At 37.3% G+C, this 20,288-nt stretch overlaps 1 protein-coding gene across 4 annotated transcripts in view; it reads left to right on the top strand.

Moving 5' to 3' along the window:
- The window catches only part of washc5 (WASH complex subunit 5), a 152,007-nt gene that overhangs the window by 24,615 nt on the left and 107,104 nt on the right, over positions 1-20,288 (top strand). For 3 of the 4 annotated variants that reach the window (XM_034058882.3, XM_059013716.1, XM_034058883.3), the window contains exons 6-8: positions 42-234; positions 482-634; positions 9,002-9,115. In XM_034058882.3, the coding sequence (XP_033914773.1) occupies positions 42-234; positions 482-634; positions 9,002-9,115 (460 nt within the window). The remainder of the gene's footprint in view (positions 1-41; positions 235-481; positions 635-9,001; positions 9,116-20,288) is intronic. The other variant, XM_059013731.1, reaches the window with a different exon arrangement.

The raw sequence follows: 20,288 nt of genomic DNA, 5'->3' as shown, positions 1-20,288 counted from the left end.
AGAGAGATTTGGAAGTATTTTGATTCCTTTCTTTCTTGCAGTGCTGCTCGCTCTTCTGCAGACTCCAATCTGGATGATATCTGCAAGCTGTTACGCAGCACAGGGTATTCAAGTCAGCCAGGAGCCAAACGTCCTCCAAACTATCCTGAAAGTTACTTCCAGAGGGTGCCTATCAGCGAGACCTTCATCAGTATGGTGATAGGCCGTCTGCGCTCAGATGACATCTATAATCAGGCAAGAAATGAAAAAACGTGAAAGCATTTCTGCTAAATCCAGCCCCCAGGAAAGCTTTATCTGCTGCCCCCCCCCCCCCCCCAAGGCTGTGGCTAGTGCGTTGGCGCTTGTTGTGGTTTTTTTTGTAGCCATCAAATAAAATATTAAACTTACAATATGACCTTTCATAAGGTTGACACCCCTGTCCTGAGATTTGAAGTAATGTTTGTCACTAGTAATGACAATTGTTATTTTTTATTTATTTTAGGTTTCAGCTTATCCTTTGCCAGAACACCGCAGCACTGCGCTTGCCAACCAAGCTGCCATGCTGTATGTTATCCTGTTTTTCACACCTTCTATTCTCCACACTCAACAAGCCAAGATGAGGGAGATTGTGGATAAGTATTTCCCTGATAACTGGGTAGGTAATTCATGGTTTGTCTTGGTCATATAGCTGTAGTTTGTATGTTTTTTATAAATGTCAAGTCTGAGGAAGTCCAACCATAATCCCAAATATATAAAATAAAATGGGTTCATTACTAACAATTTAGGATTTTGATGACATTTTACTTGATGTATACTGTAGCTTCTGATAGCCGTACACTCATCTTGTCCAGCAGGAATAAACCTTTCAGCGGTTCTGTTCATACCTGTCTGGGAGGTTTCATTTGCTACCCCAATGTGGCCTACTTATATTTACTATCTCCCTGCTGGTGCTCTGAAAGATACATTCAGACAAGTTTTCGAATGTCCTCCAAAAGCAGTTTTTCTCAACTTTTTTTCTAACTTGGCTGGTTGGTACGTAACCAGAGAGAGAAGAAACACAAACACAGCAGCACCTTCCCCTTGCACCCAATCTTTGCTTGCATCTAAACTCAGATGCTAACGGCTACGATTTGGCTGTAGCAGCTACTGTTTTGGAGGTTCTGCTACGGCGCTACGTCGAAGGGGTATAAAACTGATTTTTATTAAATAAATATTTTTTTAATGAATTGTTAATACTGTATTTCACTGACCGTTTATTGTGGCATTTTAATTGACGTACTAAAAGCTGTGAGCTGGGTTGCTTAGTAAGCAGTTTGGGGGTCCTTCAGAAACTGCTGTGCAAATGTTGCATTGCTATCATTATCAATCATATGTTTACTTGCCAGCTTATTGGTAAAGCTGGGATTAAGTCATGGATTCCGTGATTTTAGTAGTTGAACTTTACCAACACAACTTGAAATTCCACCTTAACCAAAAAAAATAAATAAAACAAAGCTTTTTTCACAGTTCAGCTAATTATGTTGAACTAGGTCTGTTGCCTTGCTTTGCAATGTAGCCGTTCACACTTTAAATCAATACGCTTCTTTAGTGTGATGTCACGTCCACGGTGATTTGTTGCTAGGTGGTTCCAAACAAACAGGTGAGTAAAAGTAATTGGTGCGTTTTAAAACATCTGTATAGTATAGTAAGAGGTCATATTTTAATATAAATCAAAGTATAGCTAGTAAACAGCATGGTGTAGTGTTTTGCGTCAGACTGCAACCACCATTCAGAAAGAAACTGAAATGTAGTCTGAACACCCTTTACAAATTGGCAATTCAAGGATGGAAATAAGGCACCCATTTCATAGCAATTTGAGCCATTCCAGGTTTTCTGATGACCCTAATCATTGACACAATTAAGCTTGTTACTAATTAATGCATCTATTAGTCAGGCCTCTTTGCAATAGACTAGTGTAAATCTACTACTAAAAAGAACATACATTTAACAAAAGTTTTCCACTCAAAACATGTTAATATTGCTTTCACTTGGGCAATTAAAATACCTGTCCTAACCCAGTTTCCCAGGGCTATTTTCAACATGAGCTTATATGGTAACAACTTTTGGGGCACTACATCTTTTTAAATAAAAACACATTCAACTTTCCTATAAAAAAAGGTTTTTGCTTTTGTAGCGGACAGTGCAGTCAAATCAGGTTATTGCTGGATGTAATCAACACTGTTTAAACTTGTTTGAGAAAGTTCATGTTTATTCTCCAAGCACGTTGCGTGACGTTAAACACCACTCATGAATTCAACGATCCAATCAAAACGGGTCGATGTTTAATTAAAAAATACTGGAACAAGGTCTGAAATTGGGAAAATGACTGTAAAATATTGATAACATATATTATCAGTTTGGTAGATCACACCTAAACTAAATTAACACGGTAAAACTAATTTGATAAATTAGTTATTGGAATGTTGGTTCTATTCTGAATGGGAAGTTGAATTAATTCTTGTGCATTTTGACATAAAATATGATTGATTACAACGAGAAACAAGTATTAAATACTAATGCAAAGTATACACTTTTGTGATCAACCAGAATTAATATTAGCCATGTATGCTAGTAATGTTGTGGTCGTTGTAATCGTTTGACTAAGAAATCAATGAACTGTATACTATTCACACATCTGTATACTATTCACACATACTACACATATACGTTGTGTGAATGTCGATTTTTATTGTCAAGGGATTTCTGCTTCTACATGATGCAGAACTCATAAGGTGTGTGTGTGTATGTATGTGTGTATATATATATATATATATATATATATATATATATATATATATATATATATATATATATATATATATATATATAAATATATAAAACCTAACTTTAGAAAACCACAGAAAAAGAGAGAAACAGCAACTCCCTTGGATAAATCCGGCTCTTCACTCAATTTGTCAATAAAAGTATTTTTATTTTCATATTACAAAAGTCAGCAAGCTATAATGTTAACGCGTTTCGACAGTTTGTCTTCATCAGAACATTGTAAAACACCTATGTTTCCAACATTTTAAAGACTTAAAAGCCGAGACCACACCTTATATCAATAGTTTAACAATTAGTACCCAGTCAAGTCATTTAGCCAATGGTCAGTTAATAAGTCATTATTTTCAACAGGTGATTATAATTACATCATGATAAAGGCACTTCACATCTTATAAAAACTATAGATCAATCTGATTAACTACTAAATACATGTTGTTAGATTAATGGACATAAATTGATATAGTCATTGAGACCCGAAGGTTCCAATGTATTCAAGGTAAGAATCCAATGTGCTTCTCTGCGTAACAGAATGTTAACCTCATTCCCCCCTCTAGCTGGTACGTTGATCTTCTCCACACCCACAAATCTCAGTGAGTGCGGAGAAGATCCATGTCCAGCTTTTATGTAATGCTTTGCCATAGCATAATCTTTATTCTGATTCTGAATAGCTGCTTTATGTTCTGCAATCCGTATTTTCAAACTTCTTTTAGTTTGTCCAATATAGACCAGACCACACGGGCAAGTTAACATATAAATAACCCCAGTAGTGTTACAATTTATAAACCCTTTAATCTTGATTTTTTTACCTGATCTTGGATGGGGAAAATATTTTGTATTCGTGGTGTTCGAACAATGTACGCAGTGTCCGCATTTGTAATTACCATTAGGAGGTTTATTTGAAAGCCAAGTTCAAGGATGTTCTACTTTAGGACTAAAGGAATGTACCAAGATATCTCTTAAATTCTTAGCACGTTTAAATGTGACACAAGGTGGATTTTCTTGAATTACTTCTCTCAAAGAGTGATCGCATTTTAGGATGTGCCAATGTTTGTAAATTATCCTTTGAATGTCATTTGCTATGTAATTAAATTCAGTTGAAAAACAAATCATATTAGACTTGTCACAATCTTTTGTTTTCTTTTGAAGTAATGATTTTATAACCTCGTATTCTAAATTTGGAGCACATTTCATCAGTTTTAACAACAACTTGATCCTCTGTGCTGCAATTTCGTTTCACGCTTAATAATTGTCCTCTCGGTATATTATTTATTAAGGAATGTGGATTTTGGCTATTGACAATTAGCAACGAATTTCAATCTGTTGGATTATTGAAAAGAGTAGAATGTAGCTTATTGTTGTGTTTGTATATTTCCAAATCTAAAAAATGAATTTTATACATATCTGAATCACATTTCAATTGTAAATTGTCATCAGCTGAGTTAATGTATTCCACAAATTGTTCAAGTTGTATTTTAGAACCAGACCAAATTTAATAATATATCGTCCATATATCGTTTCCACGAGGTGATATATGGTACAAAAGCATTCATTCAAGATAAAATGTTCCTCCCAACATCCCATATACAGGTTTGCATAGCTTGGGACAAAAGTTGCTCCCATAGCAGTTCCTCTAGTTTGTAAATAATATTTGCCTTCATATACAAAGTAATTTGAGTTTAGACAAAAATGCAATAAATCTAATATCAATTCAGAAGGAGGGGTTTGTTCCCTGGATCTAGAGTTTAAGTAAAATTTCACAGCTTCAATTCCACCTGTATGTGGGATGTTGGTATACAAACTAGTCACATCCAAAGACACAAGAATATGATTCTCTTCCACTCTCTTCTCCTTAATGCAATTTAAAACATCACATGTGTCAGAGAGATGTGAAGGTAGTTCCTGCACAAGTGGTTGTAAATAAAAATCAATATATTGGCATAGGGGTTCTATTATAGAGCCTATACCAGACACAATTGGTCTTCCCGGAGGGTTAGTTGAATTTTTATGTATTTTTGGGAGACAGTAGAATGCTGGGCATATAGGGTAGTCTTCTTTTAGAAATTCATATTCAGATTTATTAAGCCAGCCCCTTTCCAAATATTGATCTAACATCCAGTCTACTTTCTCTTTAAATTTAGAAACAGGGTCACTATCTAAGAGAGTATAGAATTGAGTATTGTTCAATTGGGAAAGTACTTCTGTTCTATAGGCTACTGTAGCCATCACAATGATCGCTCCCCCTTTATCTGCTGGTTTAATAGTAATGTCTTTATTCAAGTTCAGTTGTTTCAAAGCTTTCAAACAACTAGAGGGGAGAATGAGCTAGAGGGGGGAATGAGGTTAACATTCTGTTACGAAGAGAAGCACATTTGATTCTTACTTTGAATACATTGGAACCTTCGGGTCTCAATGACGATATCAATTTATGTCCGTTAATTCACTTATGATTATCAGCTTATATAAGTACATGTATCATATAATGAAATTATATATATATATATATATATATATATATATATATATATATATATATATATATATATATATATATATATATATATATATATATATATATATATATATATAGAGGTGTGTGTGTATGTGTATATATATATCTATGTATGTATGTGTTTCACTACATTTTTGGCTTCCCTGGGTGGGCGACTAGAGACTTGCTTATTTTTTAATAAATTGTATGCCTAATTCAGTACACTTTTTTATTTAAACAAAATACATGATAGTACATTTACAATATTCTGAGGTAATGTGTCCATATGGAGAACAAAGTGAAACTGTGTTAATGTATAGTAGAATAATTAAATCGATGTAGGCTGTTCCACTTTCATAAGAACATAAAGTTTACAAACGAGAGGAGGCCATTTGGCCCATCTTACTCGTTTGGTTGTTAGTAGCTTATTGATCCCAGAATCTCATCAAGCAGCTTCTTGAAGGATCCCAGGGTGTCAGCTTCAACAACATTACTGGGGAGTTGGTTCCAGACCCCCACAATTCTCTCTGTAAAGAAAGTGCCTCCTATTTTCTGTTCTGAATGCCCCTTTATCTAATCTCCTGGTAGTCAGAATCTGTGAGCCATTTTATAGATGATATAAAAATATTCTTCCACATAGTATCCCAGTCAGGGTTGACAGCAAGTTTGCTCAACTCCCTATCCCTAATGGTAATGATTGGAAGGGTCTTAATATTGTGGGATACAAGTTTATCATATATAAATGAAACCATCCCTACCATGGGGGGAGAGCTATAAAAGATTTACCAGTGGGTGAGGATGTAAATGGGCATCCCAGGGAACCCCATATGCACAAAGGGATGAGCGTAGCCCGAACTACAGAAAGAAAGAAAAGCCCGGAAGAGAGTATTCTTGCAAATCTTGAAAACGGAGGCCAGAGTCATTAGATATCATTAGTGTTGACCAAGGAGAATAAACAAGTCAGTTTGTCAGTGTGAGTCAGTTAATAGAAAGGCATTATTATTTTTATTATTTGTTTATTTAGCAGACACCTTTTTCCTAGGTGACTTACAGACTAGGGTGTGCGAACTATGCATCAGATGCAGAGTCACTTACAATTACATCTCACCTGAAAGACGGTGCACAAGGAAGGTTAAGTGACTTGCTCAGGGTCACACAATGAGTCAGTGGCTGAGGTGGGATTTGAACTGGGGACCTCCTGGTTACAAGCACTTTTCTTTCACCACTGGACCACACAGCCTTGTTAACACAGCCTCATTACGCCAGATAGGTGATTGTGCGTGCAGTACATTAGGCATACAAAAAAATGTTAACTTTATTCTGTGTTTGCAATGTATTGGCATTAATAGTGCCCATGCGAATCGAAAAAAATGTAAATTAAGCCAGAAAACAGGAGATCCTGCAAACGGTACGGTTGAACTAAAATAGTCTCAATGGGACGCCAAGAAACCAGAGTTTCTTTATGAAACCACATCTTCATAGCCCTGAGTTCAGCCCCCCAGCATATTTAGAGCACTGCAAAGTGATTAAACAAATTCTGGAGTTTTTGCCATTCCAGATAAATTTGAGCACAATTAATTAATCTTAGTAATATGTTTGGGGGGGAAGTGATAGAAGTAACATGGAGAACAAGAAAGTAATAGGTAGCAACATATTCATTAGAAATCACAGATATTCTACCGTGAAGGGTAAGCTGAAGCAGTGACCACCTGTCCAGATCCAACTGTGTTTTAGACAACAGACTACGAAAGTTTCCTTACCTAACTGATGGCAGCATTTTATAAGTTTTTATGCCCAGATATGTAAAACTGTCTGTGCCTGAATATTTGTCCAGGTTTCATAGCAGTTACGAGATCCTAAAACACTTCATTGCTAATATTTAAATCCAGAATAAATAGAATTACAAATTAAAAAAAAAAAAAAGTCTGTCGAAGTCTGCCTCGCAATACTCAGCACATGCTACTATTTTCTTCTTTCAGAAGTTGGCATCTCCATGGGTGAAAGTGCACCGTCTGTAGACGGAATTCCATCAAACTGGCTTCTCCAGGTCCATTCCTATGATTCGTGTAGAAATACCAATAAAATCTGTGTGGGGGGACGTGGTCTGTTATGCTTTTGCACATACTTGATGACTTGTGACCTTTTTAGTATATCTTTCTCCTGTTGAACTGTAACTTGATTGAGACCATAGGCACTTAACCCATAGAGCACAGGGGAGGCAAACGATATATTTTGCCCCTCCTTTTTTTTTTTATTTGCTCCGTGTAAACACACTATTATTCTAGGTTTTGTTATGGTTTTGCCTAAACGATTTCAAATTAAAAAAAGACTCCATAAGTCCAACATTAAAATTAAATAAATAAAAACACACAATAAAACGGCCCCTACACCAACATTGGTTTGACCCACCACAGTCTGCCTTTCACCGTTAGCAGTGGTGTGATTACAACAGATGATGCTGGGTGGTTTGGATACTACAAAAAAAAATGATTAATTAAATATAGGCTAGGTAATTGTTAGTTTAGTTTGTTTTATTCTCTATTAAGGATTTGCCCCAGGAGTTTGTCAAAATAGTCATTGGCCACTTTCATCCATGCATCTCTGTAAACTAAATATTAGGTTTCCGTTTAATTTAATAATACTTATGTTTTTATTACCCGAGACCCTTTTTACACAAAGGCAGCCTAATAGGGGTCCCCGAATGGGTCACCTGATAAAAGCAGTGCTGTGCGCTGTCAGGGCGTTGTACAACCAGAGATTGCAAGTTCGTATCCTGGTTGTGCGAGACAACCGGTTTTCGCTGGGGATTCCATGGGGACGCCGCTTTGGCGCTCCTGGGGTTGGCTTAGACTGTTTCTCCTCACTGCTCTGCAGCAACCCCTACATGCCGAGTGAGCTGGTCTTTGTCCTCCAGAGGCCAGTAGAGAGGTGCTTCTCACTGAGTGCTGTGTCATTCTTACATAGAAAACAAAAAGGGTTCTCCACTTTGAGAATTTGTAAATTTCTGGGTTTTTTTTCTTTATATGTAATGAAGCACATTCTCTACTTTGTTTTTTTGACCTGCTCAAGTTCCTGGGTGTATAATGACGCTGATTGGCTCATGGGATTGGAGGACGCCCACTGAGCCTCGGGGCCCTGAGCTGTGTGGGGAATCGCCATGGTGAAGGAGAAAAATAATAATTGGGCATTCCAAATTAGGAGAAAATTATTAAATAATTGGAGATTCTAAATAAAAAAATAAATAAATAAAGCCTAATAAAGTGCTACTCCAACAGCATTGGCATGCAGTATCCAGTTTCTTTAATTCATCTACTTCCTGGCAAACAAAAATAATCTCCAATCTACCAAATTTTTGAACACAGCCCTTAATTTCAGTTTCAAGGTCCTTCATGGACTAGTCTAAATACTGGCCACCTCACTGACCTGCTGTCAACCAATGTTCCTACTCATCTGCTCTGTTCTTCAGATTCTAGTTAAAATATGTAATTTAATTTGTTTAGAATATTTAACACATCCACGTTTTCTAATGTTTTGTTCAGTTCAGCATTAGAGCTATATTGAATGTAAAAAAGCCTGCAGCTTGTCCAGGCATACCATTTTCAAAAAATGTCCTATGGGTGTCTCTCATTGAAGAAAATGTTATTCATTTCCAATAGCTACTCATTGGTTAATCCTTTTTTTTTTTTTTTTTTTTTTATATATATATTTCAGGTTATTAGTATCTACATGGGAATCACAGTTAATTTACTGGAAGCTTGGGAACCCTATAAAGCCGCCAAAACTGCACTTAATTATACACTGGATCAAGCAAATATCAGAGAGCAGGTAAGGTGGTTAATACTAAGCATTACATAACATAAGGCACTAGAAAATTTACGAATGAGAGGTGGCCATTCAGCCCATCTATGCTCGTCCAGTTCCTAGTAGCTGATCTCAAAACTGTCAATTTTGTCCATAAAGGGTTTCTATTTCAACAGCACAACTAGGCAAACCATTCCATACCCTTACAACTGGGTGAAGAAGTGTCTTCTCTTAATTTCCAACTGTTTCCTCTGCTGTGCAGAGCATTGGTTAAGGTCAACCTTGAAGTCTTTATAATTTTTTTAATCTAAGCTAAATAGTATTCATTGATCTTAATATCACGTATAGTGGATTGGTATTTAAGAACATAAGAAAGTTTACAAATGAGAGGAGGCCATTCGACCCATCTTGTTCGTTTGGTTGTAGTAGCTTATTGATCCCAGAATCTCATCAAGCAGCTTCTTGAAGGATCCCAGGGTGTCAGCTTCAACGACATTACTAGGTAGTTGGTTCCAGACCCTCACAATTCTCTGTGTAAAAAAGTGCCTCCTATTATCTGTTCACCTTTTTGCCCCTTTTATCTAATCTCCATTTGTGGCCCCTGGTCCTTGTTTCTTTTTTCAGGTCGAAAAAGGCCCTTTGGTCGACATTGTCAATACATTCTTTGAGCCTGTCTGCATATGACATGCCTTTTAAACCCGGGATAATTCTGGTTGCTCTTCTTTGCACTCTTTCTAGAGCAACAATACAATTTTTGAAGCGAGGTGACCAGAATTGAACACATTATTCTAGATGAGGTCTTACTAATGCATTGTAAAGTTTTAACATTACTTCCCTTGATTTTAAATTCAACACTTTTCACAATATATCCAGCATCTTGTTGGCTTTTTTTATAGCTTCCCCATATTGTCTAGATGAAGACATTTGAGTCAACATAAACTCCTAGGTCTTTTTCATAGATTCCTTCTTCAATTTCAGTATCTCCCATATGATTTAAAATGCAGATTTCTATTGCCTGCGTGCAGTACCTTACACTATTCTCTATTAACCCTTAGCGGTCCATTTATTCAGCACATCTCCGGAGCGTCAGGTCCAACTTATGTTCACACACGCAGTTTATTTTAGATGCGCTGTTTTAAGTATTTTTTTTCACAGTAAAACAGGTTTAAAAGGCACTGCATATCAACAGGACACTCAGTACTGCATCTCCAGCCCCGCCCCACCGCTCGTTTGCTGTGTTTTTCACATACCTCTTCATAGTAGTGCATACTGATTAAATCATGTCCTGATCACTTGTTTTATCACCAAACTCCTCAATAATGCGATCCAAGTCATTATTTTATTACTATAACTAACAACATCTAAAAAAAGCTCTGCAAATGTCTGATATTCTTTGAGCGCTGGATGCAGAAGCAGCTATCTTGTTTGTTTATGTCCGTGTTATCTATGTGGTGCCGGGGCTATCTGTATTCATGAGGTACGTTTTTTTTTTTTTTTTTTTTTTTTGCTGCTCCTATTGGTCTCACTCGGCCATTGAATGGTTTTCTCTGCTTTTTCCAGAGAAAAAATGGCTAGAGACCTGTGTTTAACATCTTTTTGATGATGTCGGACATTTTCAATGTTGCATCCTCAAAAAAGTCAAGTAGGTTAGTTAGACACGATCTCCCTTTCCTAAAACCATGCTGACTGTCTCCCAGGATATTGTTACCATATAGGTAATTTTCCATTTTGGAACTTATTGTAATTTCTGATGTAACTTAAAACGTGAGTATCGATGTTTCTTAAGAAACTGCACAGACGCCATTTCTTAATCAGTGTTTAGTTTATTTCATACATGGAGGGAAACCAGTCCAAGTATAGAACCGATTACCAGTTGTTAAATCTTTTACATAACATTAAATACCCTTCTGCATAGGTGTCTCTCTCCTCCTCTTACTCTGCCACTTAACCAATAGAAAAGGTACAACACATTATTCTGTTACCATATATTTAATTATGTGTGTCTGTGTGTAATCTAGTGTGACGACCTCTGAACTCAGTGCATTCTTCAGACCCCTGGTGGTGCCCCAAAAAGGTCCATACATCTGGTTTTTGTCATCTTCCTTGTTCCTATCTCTCCGTTTTGCCTGAGACCCTTTGAGTCCAGTGGCATTCTCTTATTCTCCCTGTGAACCTTTGGGTCCAATGGCATTCCCTGGGAGCCTTTTAGCTCCTTTATGCTTTGTATTCCCAAAAGTCTTAGAGCCTGGCCCCTTCTGGTCCACAGCATTGTTATCTTGTTAGCTTGCAGTCAATGTTGGACAAGAAGCTTGTAGACGCAAGGTCTCTTATCAGTTGTTAGCAGTACATGCAATTTGAACCAAACAGTCTGCTATCTGCAATATTAGTCTCTTTTCAGAAAAGAACACCAGTATAGCTCTGCCAGTCCACATGCGTAGCAAACTGCTAATCAATTCTCGATCCATGTTTTCCAACAATTTCCATATAATAGAAGTCAGGCTTATTGGTCTGTAGTTACCTGGTTCGGTTTTGTCTCCCTTTTTGTGGATCGGTATTACGTTTGCTATTTTCCAGTCTGTCGGTACAACCCCTGTGTCAAGAGACTGTTGCATGATCTTGGTTAGCGGTTTGTAAATAACTTCTTTCATTTCATTGAGTACTATTGGGAGGATCTCATCTGGCCCCGGGATTTGTTTATTTTAAGAGCTCCTAGTCCCTTTAACACTTCTGCCTCTGTTATGCTAAAGTTAAAATTGGATAGGAACAGATCGACATGTCGGGCATGTTGTCCGTGTCCTCCTTTGTAAAAACCTGTGAAAAGTAATCACTTAATATTTGATTTTGCCATTTGTATCTCTTAGACATTTAACCTCCTCTTTGGAATGTTCTCTTGCTGTTATAATATTGGAAAAACATTTTGGAATTGGTTTTAGCCCCCTTAGCAATATTGATTTCTATCTCTCTCTTGGCCTTTCTAACTTCCTTTTTGACTTGTGTTTGCAGTTCCAAGTACTCTTCCTGTGTACTTTGTTTTTGGTTCCTTTTAAATGCTCTGTAAAGTGCCTTTTTTCGCTGAATATTTTTTTAATTGATCTATTAAACCATTTTGGCCATTTTGTTTTAGATTTAGATTTGTCTACTTTTGGGATGTAATTGTTTTGTGCCTCTAGTATTACATTTTTAAAAAACAGCCATTCTTTTTCTGTGGATGTTTTCTCTATTTTACTCCAATCTACTTCTGTTAGTCTCTGTTTCATACCTTCATAGTTTGCTTTTCAAAAATTGTAAGCCTTAGCTTTAGTCATTACTTTTGGGGTTTTAAAAATCACTTCAAATGAGACCATGTTGTGGTCTGAATTTGCCAATGGTTCTTGACCTCTGTTTTAGTTATTCTGTCTTCATTATTTGAAAAGATTAAATCAAGACATGCCCTCTAGTCGGTGCCTTGACAATTGCATTAGGAAGCAGACATTGGGGAAAATTTGGTGGTCTAGAGCATGCTCCTATAATGCCCTTTTGAATTTTTGTCCATTATTCTGACCCATATTGATTCGGCATTTTCTTCATCCAGATTTAACACCTGAGCTTCAAGACTATTTCTTATGTATAGCGCTACCCCTCCGCCTCTTCTGTCCTGCCTGTCTTTCCTATACAGTGTGTACCCACTAATATTATATTCGTCTCCATCACTCTCAGACAACCAAGTTTCTGTAACACCTATCACATCGTAGTTACTTGTTAGTGCAGTAGCTTCAAGTTCTAACATTTTGTTTCTGAGACTTTTAGCATTAGATAAATACATTTAATAGTTGTCTTACCTGAGTTGTTGCCCTTGTTTTGATGTGGTCTCCCTTCTGTTTTTTTGTTGTTTTCTCCCCCCTTCCTTGCCTGTTTTAAATGCTTTTGAACCTCCTCAACGATCCTTTCTTTAAGTGCAGTCTATCCCACATTTTCTAGATAGTCCTTGTTGTAGAATGTGCTCCAAAGTTAAAGAAAGATGAAGCCTTCCTGTGTGCACCACGATTTCAGCCATTCATTTTGATTATGTATTTCCAGCTGTCCTTATGCTCCTTTGCAAGGTGCCAGCAGTATTCCAGAAAATACCACAGTTTTGGTCTTGTCTTTTAATTTCCTTCCTAGCTCTCTGAATTTGTTTTGCAGGGATCTTGGTCTGTCTCTTCCAATGTTGTTTGTACCGATGTGGACGACTACTACCGGGTTGTCTCCTGTTGTAGTATGTTGTAGTAAGGGGATCCAAACTGCGAACTGAACTTGCTGTGTTTCTCAATAATCATGACCTCCCTTCTTGTTGCTGCCTGGCCAGCACTGTTTATAGGGTCCTGGATGTTGTTCCTTTCGTTCCCTTGATGTTGGTGTTGATCATCTAAATTTTGAAGTGGCTTAAATTTGTTGGATGTTTGTTTTGATTTCTGGTGGTTGTGTTTGACGAAGTTTCTTTTTTTTTTCCCTGCTTCTGCCTACCTGAACCCAGCTGTTTTGACCCTCTTCCATTTCCCTGGTGGTTTTCAGTCTGCTAAGGGTGCTGACTTCCATGAATTGCATGAATTGTGGGTGTGCCAGCTCCTCAAGCTCCTGTTGCTGTCTCATTTCTTGCAGCTCCATTTCTAGCATGTTTACTAGTTTTAAGTAATGTATTTATGTAAGCAGGGTTGGAAACTAACAATGTTATGGTACTAGTCCTGATCTAAACTTACTAGTCCTTATGTGAAGTGCCTAAGTCAGAATCAACAACAATTTTAGGTTTAAGTCTGATTTTCCTAAAAAACAAACAGTTATAAATATAGATTTAAAAAAAAAATGTAAATGGTTTACAATAAACATTACTGCTCATTCCCAGAAACATTCATTGGGTTTAATAACTGTTTATCAGCAGATCAGTCATTCTCAGGTATAGAACGAGCAGCAAGCTCCACACAGTCTCCATCATCAGGTACAAACTGAGCAGCAAGCTCCACACAGTCTCCATCCTCCTCTTCATTAATTAACTCAAACTGTGTGTCATCTACGTATGTGGGCCTTCTGGTTTTGGTGCTGCTGTTCCACATGTAGATGACATCTGGGGTCAAACTCAGAAATGGCTGAACTCTCAAGCTGTACCAACAGTAGATCAGAGAAGTGCCTGTCACTAAGCATACTCCAAGTCATTCTTCACTAACTTAATTTAGGAAATTCCTTGTTCTGCCTCCACTGAGCTTCTAGGTATCGAAAGGACCATGTCACTCAGAGATAAAACATCGGGACACTTAAGTCTCAGAGCTCTATTCACAATTTCCCAACTGAGATTCATTAGCAGCAAGCCTTTAATGCTATAAAAAATAAACAAATGACACTCATTATGATTTGACAGTACCATCCCATACAGTTTTAAAAATATTTTACAACATCTCTGTTAACACTGCCGTCCTGTATAAGTCAGGAAAGATAACTCTACTCAAACCAACAGACCACTAAACTAATCTAATATACTTAATGTTCCGCATTTTTGGTTTTTATCTTTAAAACTTTTTTCTGGGAATTCTTCTGAGTTTATTTTACATATATTGAAATAGGGATAAAATTCACTATCTAGAGTGCAGGATGCGCTCTATAGCCTGGACGTCGCGAGTTCGAGTCCAGGCTATTCCACAGCCGACCGTGGACGGGAGCTTCCAGGGGGCGGCGCTCAATTGGCCGAGCGTCGCCCAGGGGGAGGGAGGGTTAGGTCGGCCAGGGTGTCCTCGTCTCACCGCGCACCAGCGACCCCTGTAGTCTGGCCGGGCACCTGCGGGCTTGCCTGTAAGCTGCCCAGAGCTGCGTTGTCCTCCGACGCTGTAGCTCTGAGGCGGCTGCACGGTGAGTTCGCAGTGTGTAAAGAAGCGGGCGGCTGACGGCACACGCTTCGGAGGACAGCGTGTGTTCATCTTCGCCCCTCCCAAGTCAGCGCAGGGGTGGTAGCGGTGAGCTGAGCCTAAAAAATAATTGGGCATTTCAAATTGGGGAGAAAATAATAAAAACTAATTGGCAACGACTAAATTTAAAAAAAAAAAAAAAAAAAAAAAGAAAAAATAGGGATAAAATTAGTAAAAAAAAATAGTTTTTAATTGAAACATCGGTACAAATCGGTGGGGGGTGGAGAATCTCTGTATACACACTTTACATGTGGAATATGATGCTTAGCAGTTCTGGTTTCTGATTAAGTTTAATGTCCCTGGCATCATAGGTGCCGACTACTGGCTTAGCCCCCCCTGGTATTTTGGGAGGATGTTGATGAAGTTGTTGAATGTGGGACACTAGGACCACACGGAATGCAAGTTGTAGCTCACTTTTTGTAATCACCAATTAAGAAGCTATAAAAATGGAAACGCTAGTCCGTTCATCCGAACAGCTGGGGAACATAGCAATGGTTTGTATTAATGACTGTTCAGATGTTTACAAAAACAGCAATACACGTACATGTATTGGACTTTAAAGGTTTATTTAAAAATGAGTATTTTTCTGATAGCCCCTATAACGTCACTCTGCAAAGCGCATCTGACAGCAGTACTGAAGCGTTATTTACAAGTATAATAAATGTAAAACTGAGTCAAACAAGTGAAGCACTGCTGTTTTATTTGTATGCACATTCATTGCTTTCACATTTTTTTAAAACATTAAAAAAAAAAGGAAAAACTATAAACTGAATTCAGTACTGAAAACACGTTTCAATACTATTCTCAAAACAGCAGGCAGTATTCCAGAGTGCTGTTGGTCCTAGTTTTGCGCTTACATTTGTGTGGATATTTCCCCCAAAACAACGAAGATTGACAGTTTGACTTGAAATTAAATCAGTGATAATACAGAAACATGTCTATCTGAATAGCTTCTGCACAAGTTTAAATTCCAAATGAAGGTAACTCGGGTTCCACCTGTAATTTTGTAACTTGCATTTCTTCTCAATAAATTAATTTAATATTTTAACTGTCTTATCTCTTCGTACAACGTGAAATGTTTTTAGTGAATAAAAAAAAAAAAAAGTTCAAAATTGAAGATTATATAACATGCCTAGACAAAGATCTGCATGTAGCTCCTAACAATTAGGCACAAAACCTCGGACCCGGCACATGCAGATAAGAACTTGAACTTGAAGCATTTGTGGAAGCGACTACGTGTAAATCGCGGTCAGCACATACTAGCATAGAAACAAAAATCATATCCCTCTTCCCACAGTATATAATGAGTAAAAGATAAATACATAATATTTTCTTATGTTTTTTCTTTTTACATTTGCTTTTGTAATTTCTGAATAGTGTATATAAAATCAGTGGTCTGGTCAGTTACTTTTCTTAACTTTATTATATGGTAAGACTAGTGTTTCAAACATGTTAACTAAAAATAAAAAGTATTCATGAATTTATATAACAAACATGCACATACAGTACAATCCGCACAGTTACTGTCTCTTCCAATGAGCACGCACAGAAGTTGACTGAGTCTAACCGCATTCCACATGAGTTTTGCTGTCTCAGCGTCCAGAGGCGATGGCGATATTCTTTGATACATTTTCACATGTGTGTGTGGTCAAATTCAAACATAGTTTGCTGGAAAATATTTCTATTTATTTTTAAAAGGTTTCAAAAAGTGTGGGAACTCCATTCCATCTACCAATAAAAGTGCAGGAACTCTGTTCCGGTGCGTTGTGCCAGGTCTCCAGCACTGCTGTTTGCAGACATTCGTGTTCGGTAAATTGTCAGGTGAGCTGTGCGAGACTTCTCCAACTTGTGTGCATATTAACAGTTACCAGGTATGTATGACAGCTAACTCAGCCCCCCCCTCGGGAATTTCAAAAGTCGGTGCCTATGCCTGGCATGTATGATGAAGCACAATCTGTGCAAGTTAAAGCCACGTTTTTCTGTTATCTGGTACTTTGCGAACATTTGGGTAATCGCTATGCTGACGGAAATAGTATCTACAGAAGGTATGCACAACATCAGCACAATTTTTTTTTTTTTTTTTTTCCCAGAAAGCTTTTGACAAAGTCCTGCATAAAAGATTAATTCTCAAACTGAACGCAGTAGGGATTCAAGGAAATGAATGCACATGGATTAGGGAGTGGATAACAAGTAGAAAACAGAAAGTAATGATAAGAGGAGAAACCTCAAAATGGAGCGAGGTAACCAGTGGTGTACCACAGGGATCAGTATTAGGTCCTCTGCTATTCCTAATCTACATTAATGATTTAGATTCTGGTATAGTAAGCAAACTTGTTAAATTTGCAGACAACACAAAAATAGGAGGAGTGGCAAACACTGTTGCAGCAGCAAAGGTCATTCAAAATGATCTAGACAGCATTCAGAACTGGGCAGACACATGGCAAATGACATTTAATAGAGAAAAGTGTAAAGTATTGCATGCAGGCAATAAAAATGTGCATTATAAATATCATATGGGAGATACTGAAATTGAAGAAGGGAACTATGAAAAAGCCCTAGGAGTTTATGTTGACTCAGAAATGTCTTCATCTAGACAATGTGGGGAAGCTATAAAAAAGGCCAACAAGATGCTCGGATATATTGTGAGAAGTGTTGAATTTAAATCAAGGGAAGTAATGTTAAAACTTTACAATGCATTAGTAAGACCTCACCTAGAATATTGTGTTCAGTTCTGGTCACCTCGTTACAAAAAGGATATTGCTGCTCTAGAAAGAGTGCAAAGAAGAGCAACCAGAATTATCCCGGGCTTAAAAGGCATGTCTTATGCAGACAGGCTAAATGAATTGAATCTATTCGGTCTTGAACAAAGAAGACTACGACTATTCAGTCTTGAACAAAGAAGACTACGCCAACATAATCGGGTGATAATGTATTTGTGAAGTGACAGAGAACCACGTTTTGAATGTTATTTGATCATCTGACGTCTAAACGTCTGCTGTATTTAGGATACAGTGCAGGGCTGCTTATTACAATGTCGGAGTCGAAATAAAACAACATTTTGAACAAAATATCGTGTTTCCTAGAAAGTAGTACCGGGAAAATATTGAATAGATAAAAATCAGTAAAAACCGACCTGTAAATCCGAAATTTACCAAAAAATTTCAGGAATAAACCGGAAACACTAAATGTACTATATACCTATTTTGATTTATCAGTATAAGACACTTAACCCTTTGCGGTCCTATGTCTGACCTGGTCCGACATCGCAATTTTCCCTTTCCGGTCCAATGTCGGACCCTGTCCGACATCATCAAAGATGCAAAAAACGGGTCTCTAGTCGTTTTTTCTCCGGGAAAAAGCCGAGAAAACCATTCAATGGCCGAGTGAGACCGATAGGAGCCGAGAGAAGCCGAAAAAAAAGGGCGTATCTCATGAATACTTATAGACCCGATAACACGGACATAAACAAACAAGATAGCTGCTTCCGCATCCAGCGCTGAAAGAATATCGCAGACATTTGCAGAGCTTTTTTTTTAGATGTTATAGTAATAAAATAACGACTTGGATTGCATTATTGAGGAGTTTGGTGAGAAAACGAGTGATCAAGAGATGATTTATCGGTATGTACTATTAAGAGGCATTTTAAAAATATAGCGAACAAGGGGTTGGGCGGTGCTGGAGATGCAGTACTGAGTGTCCTGTTGATATGCAGTGCCTTTTAAACCTGTTTTACTGTGGGAAAAAAATACTTTTAAACAGTGCGTCTAAAATAAACTGCGTGTGTGAAAATAAATTGGACCAGACGCGCCTGACACACTAAGGGTTAAACTATTTCATTAGTTACACTAGGGTAGTTACTTTGTGCTGAAAGAAGGTTGTTTATGCTACTTTATAAGCCCAAATGTGTAATATATTGTGCAGACTGGCCTATGTTTGTTTTATCTTATCCTATAACTCCCATGTGAATTTCCTGTAAGTACGGTAAAGAAGCATTTGAAACGGGTCCATTCTGTTTCTATTTGTGAGGTGTCAACACCAGCTGCATGCAAGGCAGGCCTATGCTGTTTGTGTTGCACAGCAATGCTACATGAGCATCTCCCAAAATCTGGAAAAATAAAATAATCATACAATAATTTTGACCCAATTATAGGTGAGCACAAACTGTGTTTAAGCAACCTGTACATGCAAAACTGCTAATAAGCAGTACAGGCGATCTGGTGCTTTTTACAGGTTTAACAGGATTAATACTTCAATACAGTAATACAAATATGGTTAATTATATGATTAGCCCTTAGGCTAGCATACATAAAGCTAAAAACGCCCACCGCTAAATTCTAGAACATTCAATATGTATCAATCGCTTAAGACTAAAACATAATTTCTGTACCTTATTTATAGCAATGCATCAATATAAGAGATATTCAATTCTAATATATGCTTACATTCCAGTATATGGAAGTGTAGTGTAGGATATATTGAAAAATAAGAACTATCTTCAAAAGGCAGAGACTTGTAAATACGACCAAACAGCAATCACTTTTTCAGAGATCCCCAGAGCATGGACCACACAACTTGCAGTTAGCAAATCGCGCAATACTTGACTGGGGTTTTACGTAGATTTTTTTATAGGATTTTTCCTTCCATTAAATACATCAGGTCCAAAGTAAATCTAATCATCATTTGGCCTTGACATTTCTTATCTTTTAATGTAACACTCTAGAAGGATCTGTTCAACTCCTTTTTCAAAACTGATTGAATATAACTTCTTGCCAAAAAACATTGAAACATGATTTTATCGCTCTCTTTTTCCAACTCCTCCTTTTTCTAAAAAGTCAGGTGGACCAAAGTTCACAGAATCCTTGCTATAATATAATACAAGTATATGTGTATATATGAGGTGTTTTTAATATGTAACACCAGCTCTATTTGATTATATTAAGGTGGGTCAAAATATATATCCCTCCTAGCCGCATATTACACTGTGTAACAAATTTTTATTTTTTTTTGTTCCTGGGTAGTAAGTGTTATTTCCTAATTGCTTATGCCTCAAAAGTATAGAAAATGGCTATTATTCCCCACAAACTTTGCTTTTGTGATCAGGACAGCGATATTTTGAAATTTACCTATTTTCCAGAACATTCCAGATAGATTCAGTGCTGAGTAAACTTGGAGTAACTTCTAGAACTTTCCAGTAATATAAATAGTAGTATAAATACAGGGGCCTTAAGCCCACCAGTTCAGTTTAGTTCCAGCTGCCTAAGTGGATACATATCTGCATTTTTCTGAGA

Source organism: Acipenser ruthenus, chromosome 3, assembly GCF_902713425.1.
Source record: "Acipenser ruthenus chromosome 3, fAciRut3.2 maternal haplotype, whole genome shotgun sequence".
NCBI lineage: Eukaryota > Metazoa > Chordata > Actinopteri > Acipenseriformes > Acipenseridae > Acipenser > Acipenser ruthenus.
The sequence above is the reverse complement of the archived record's forward strand: the minus strand, read 5'-3'. Positions and strand labels throughout refer to the sequence as shown.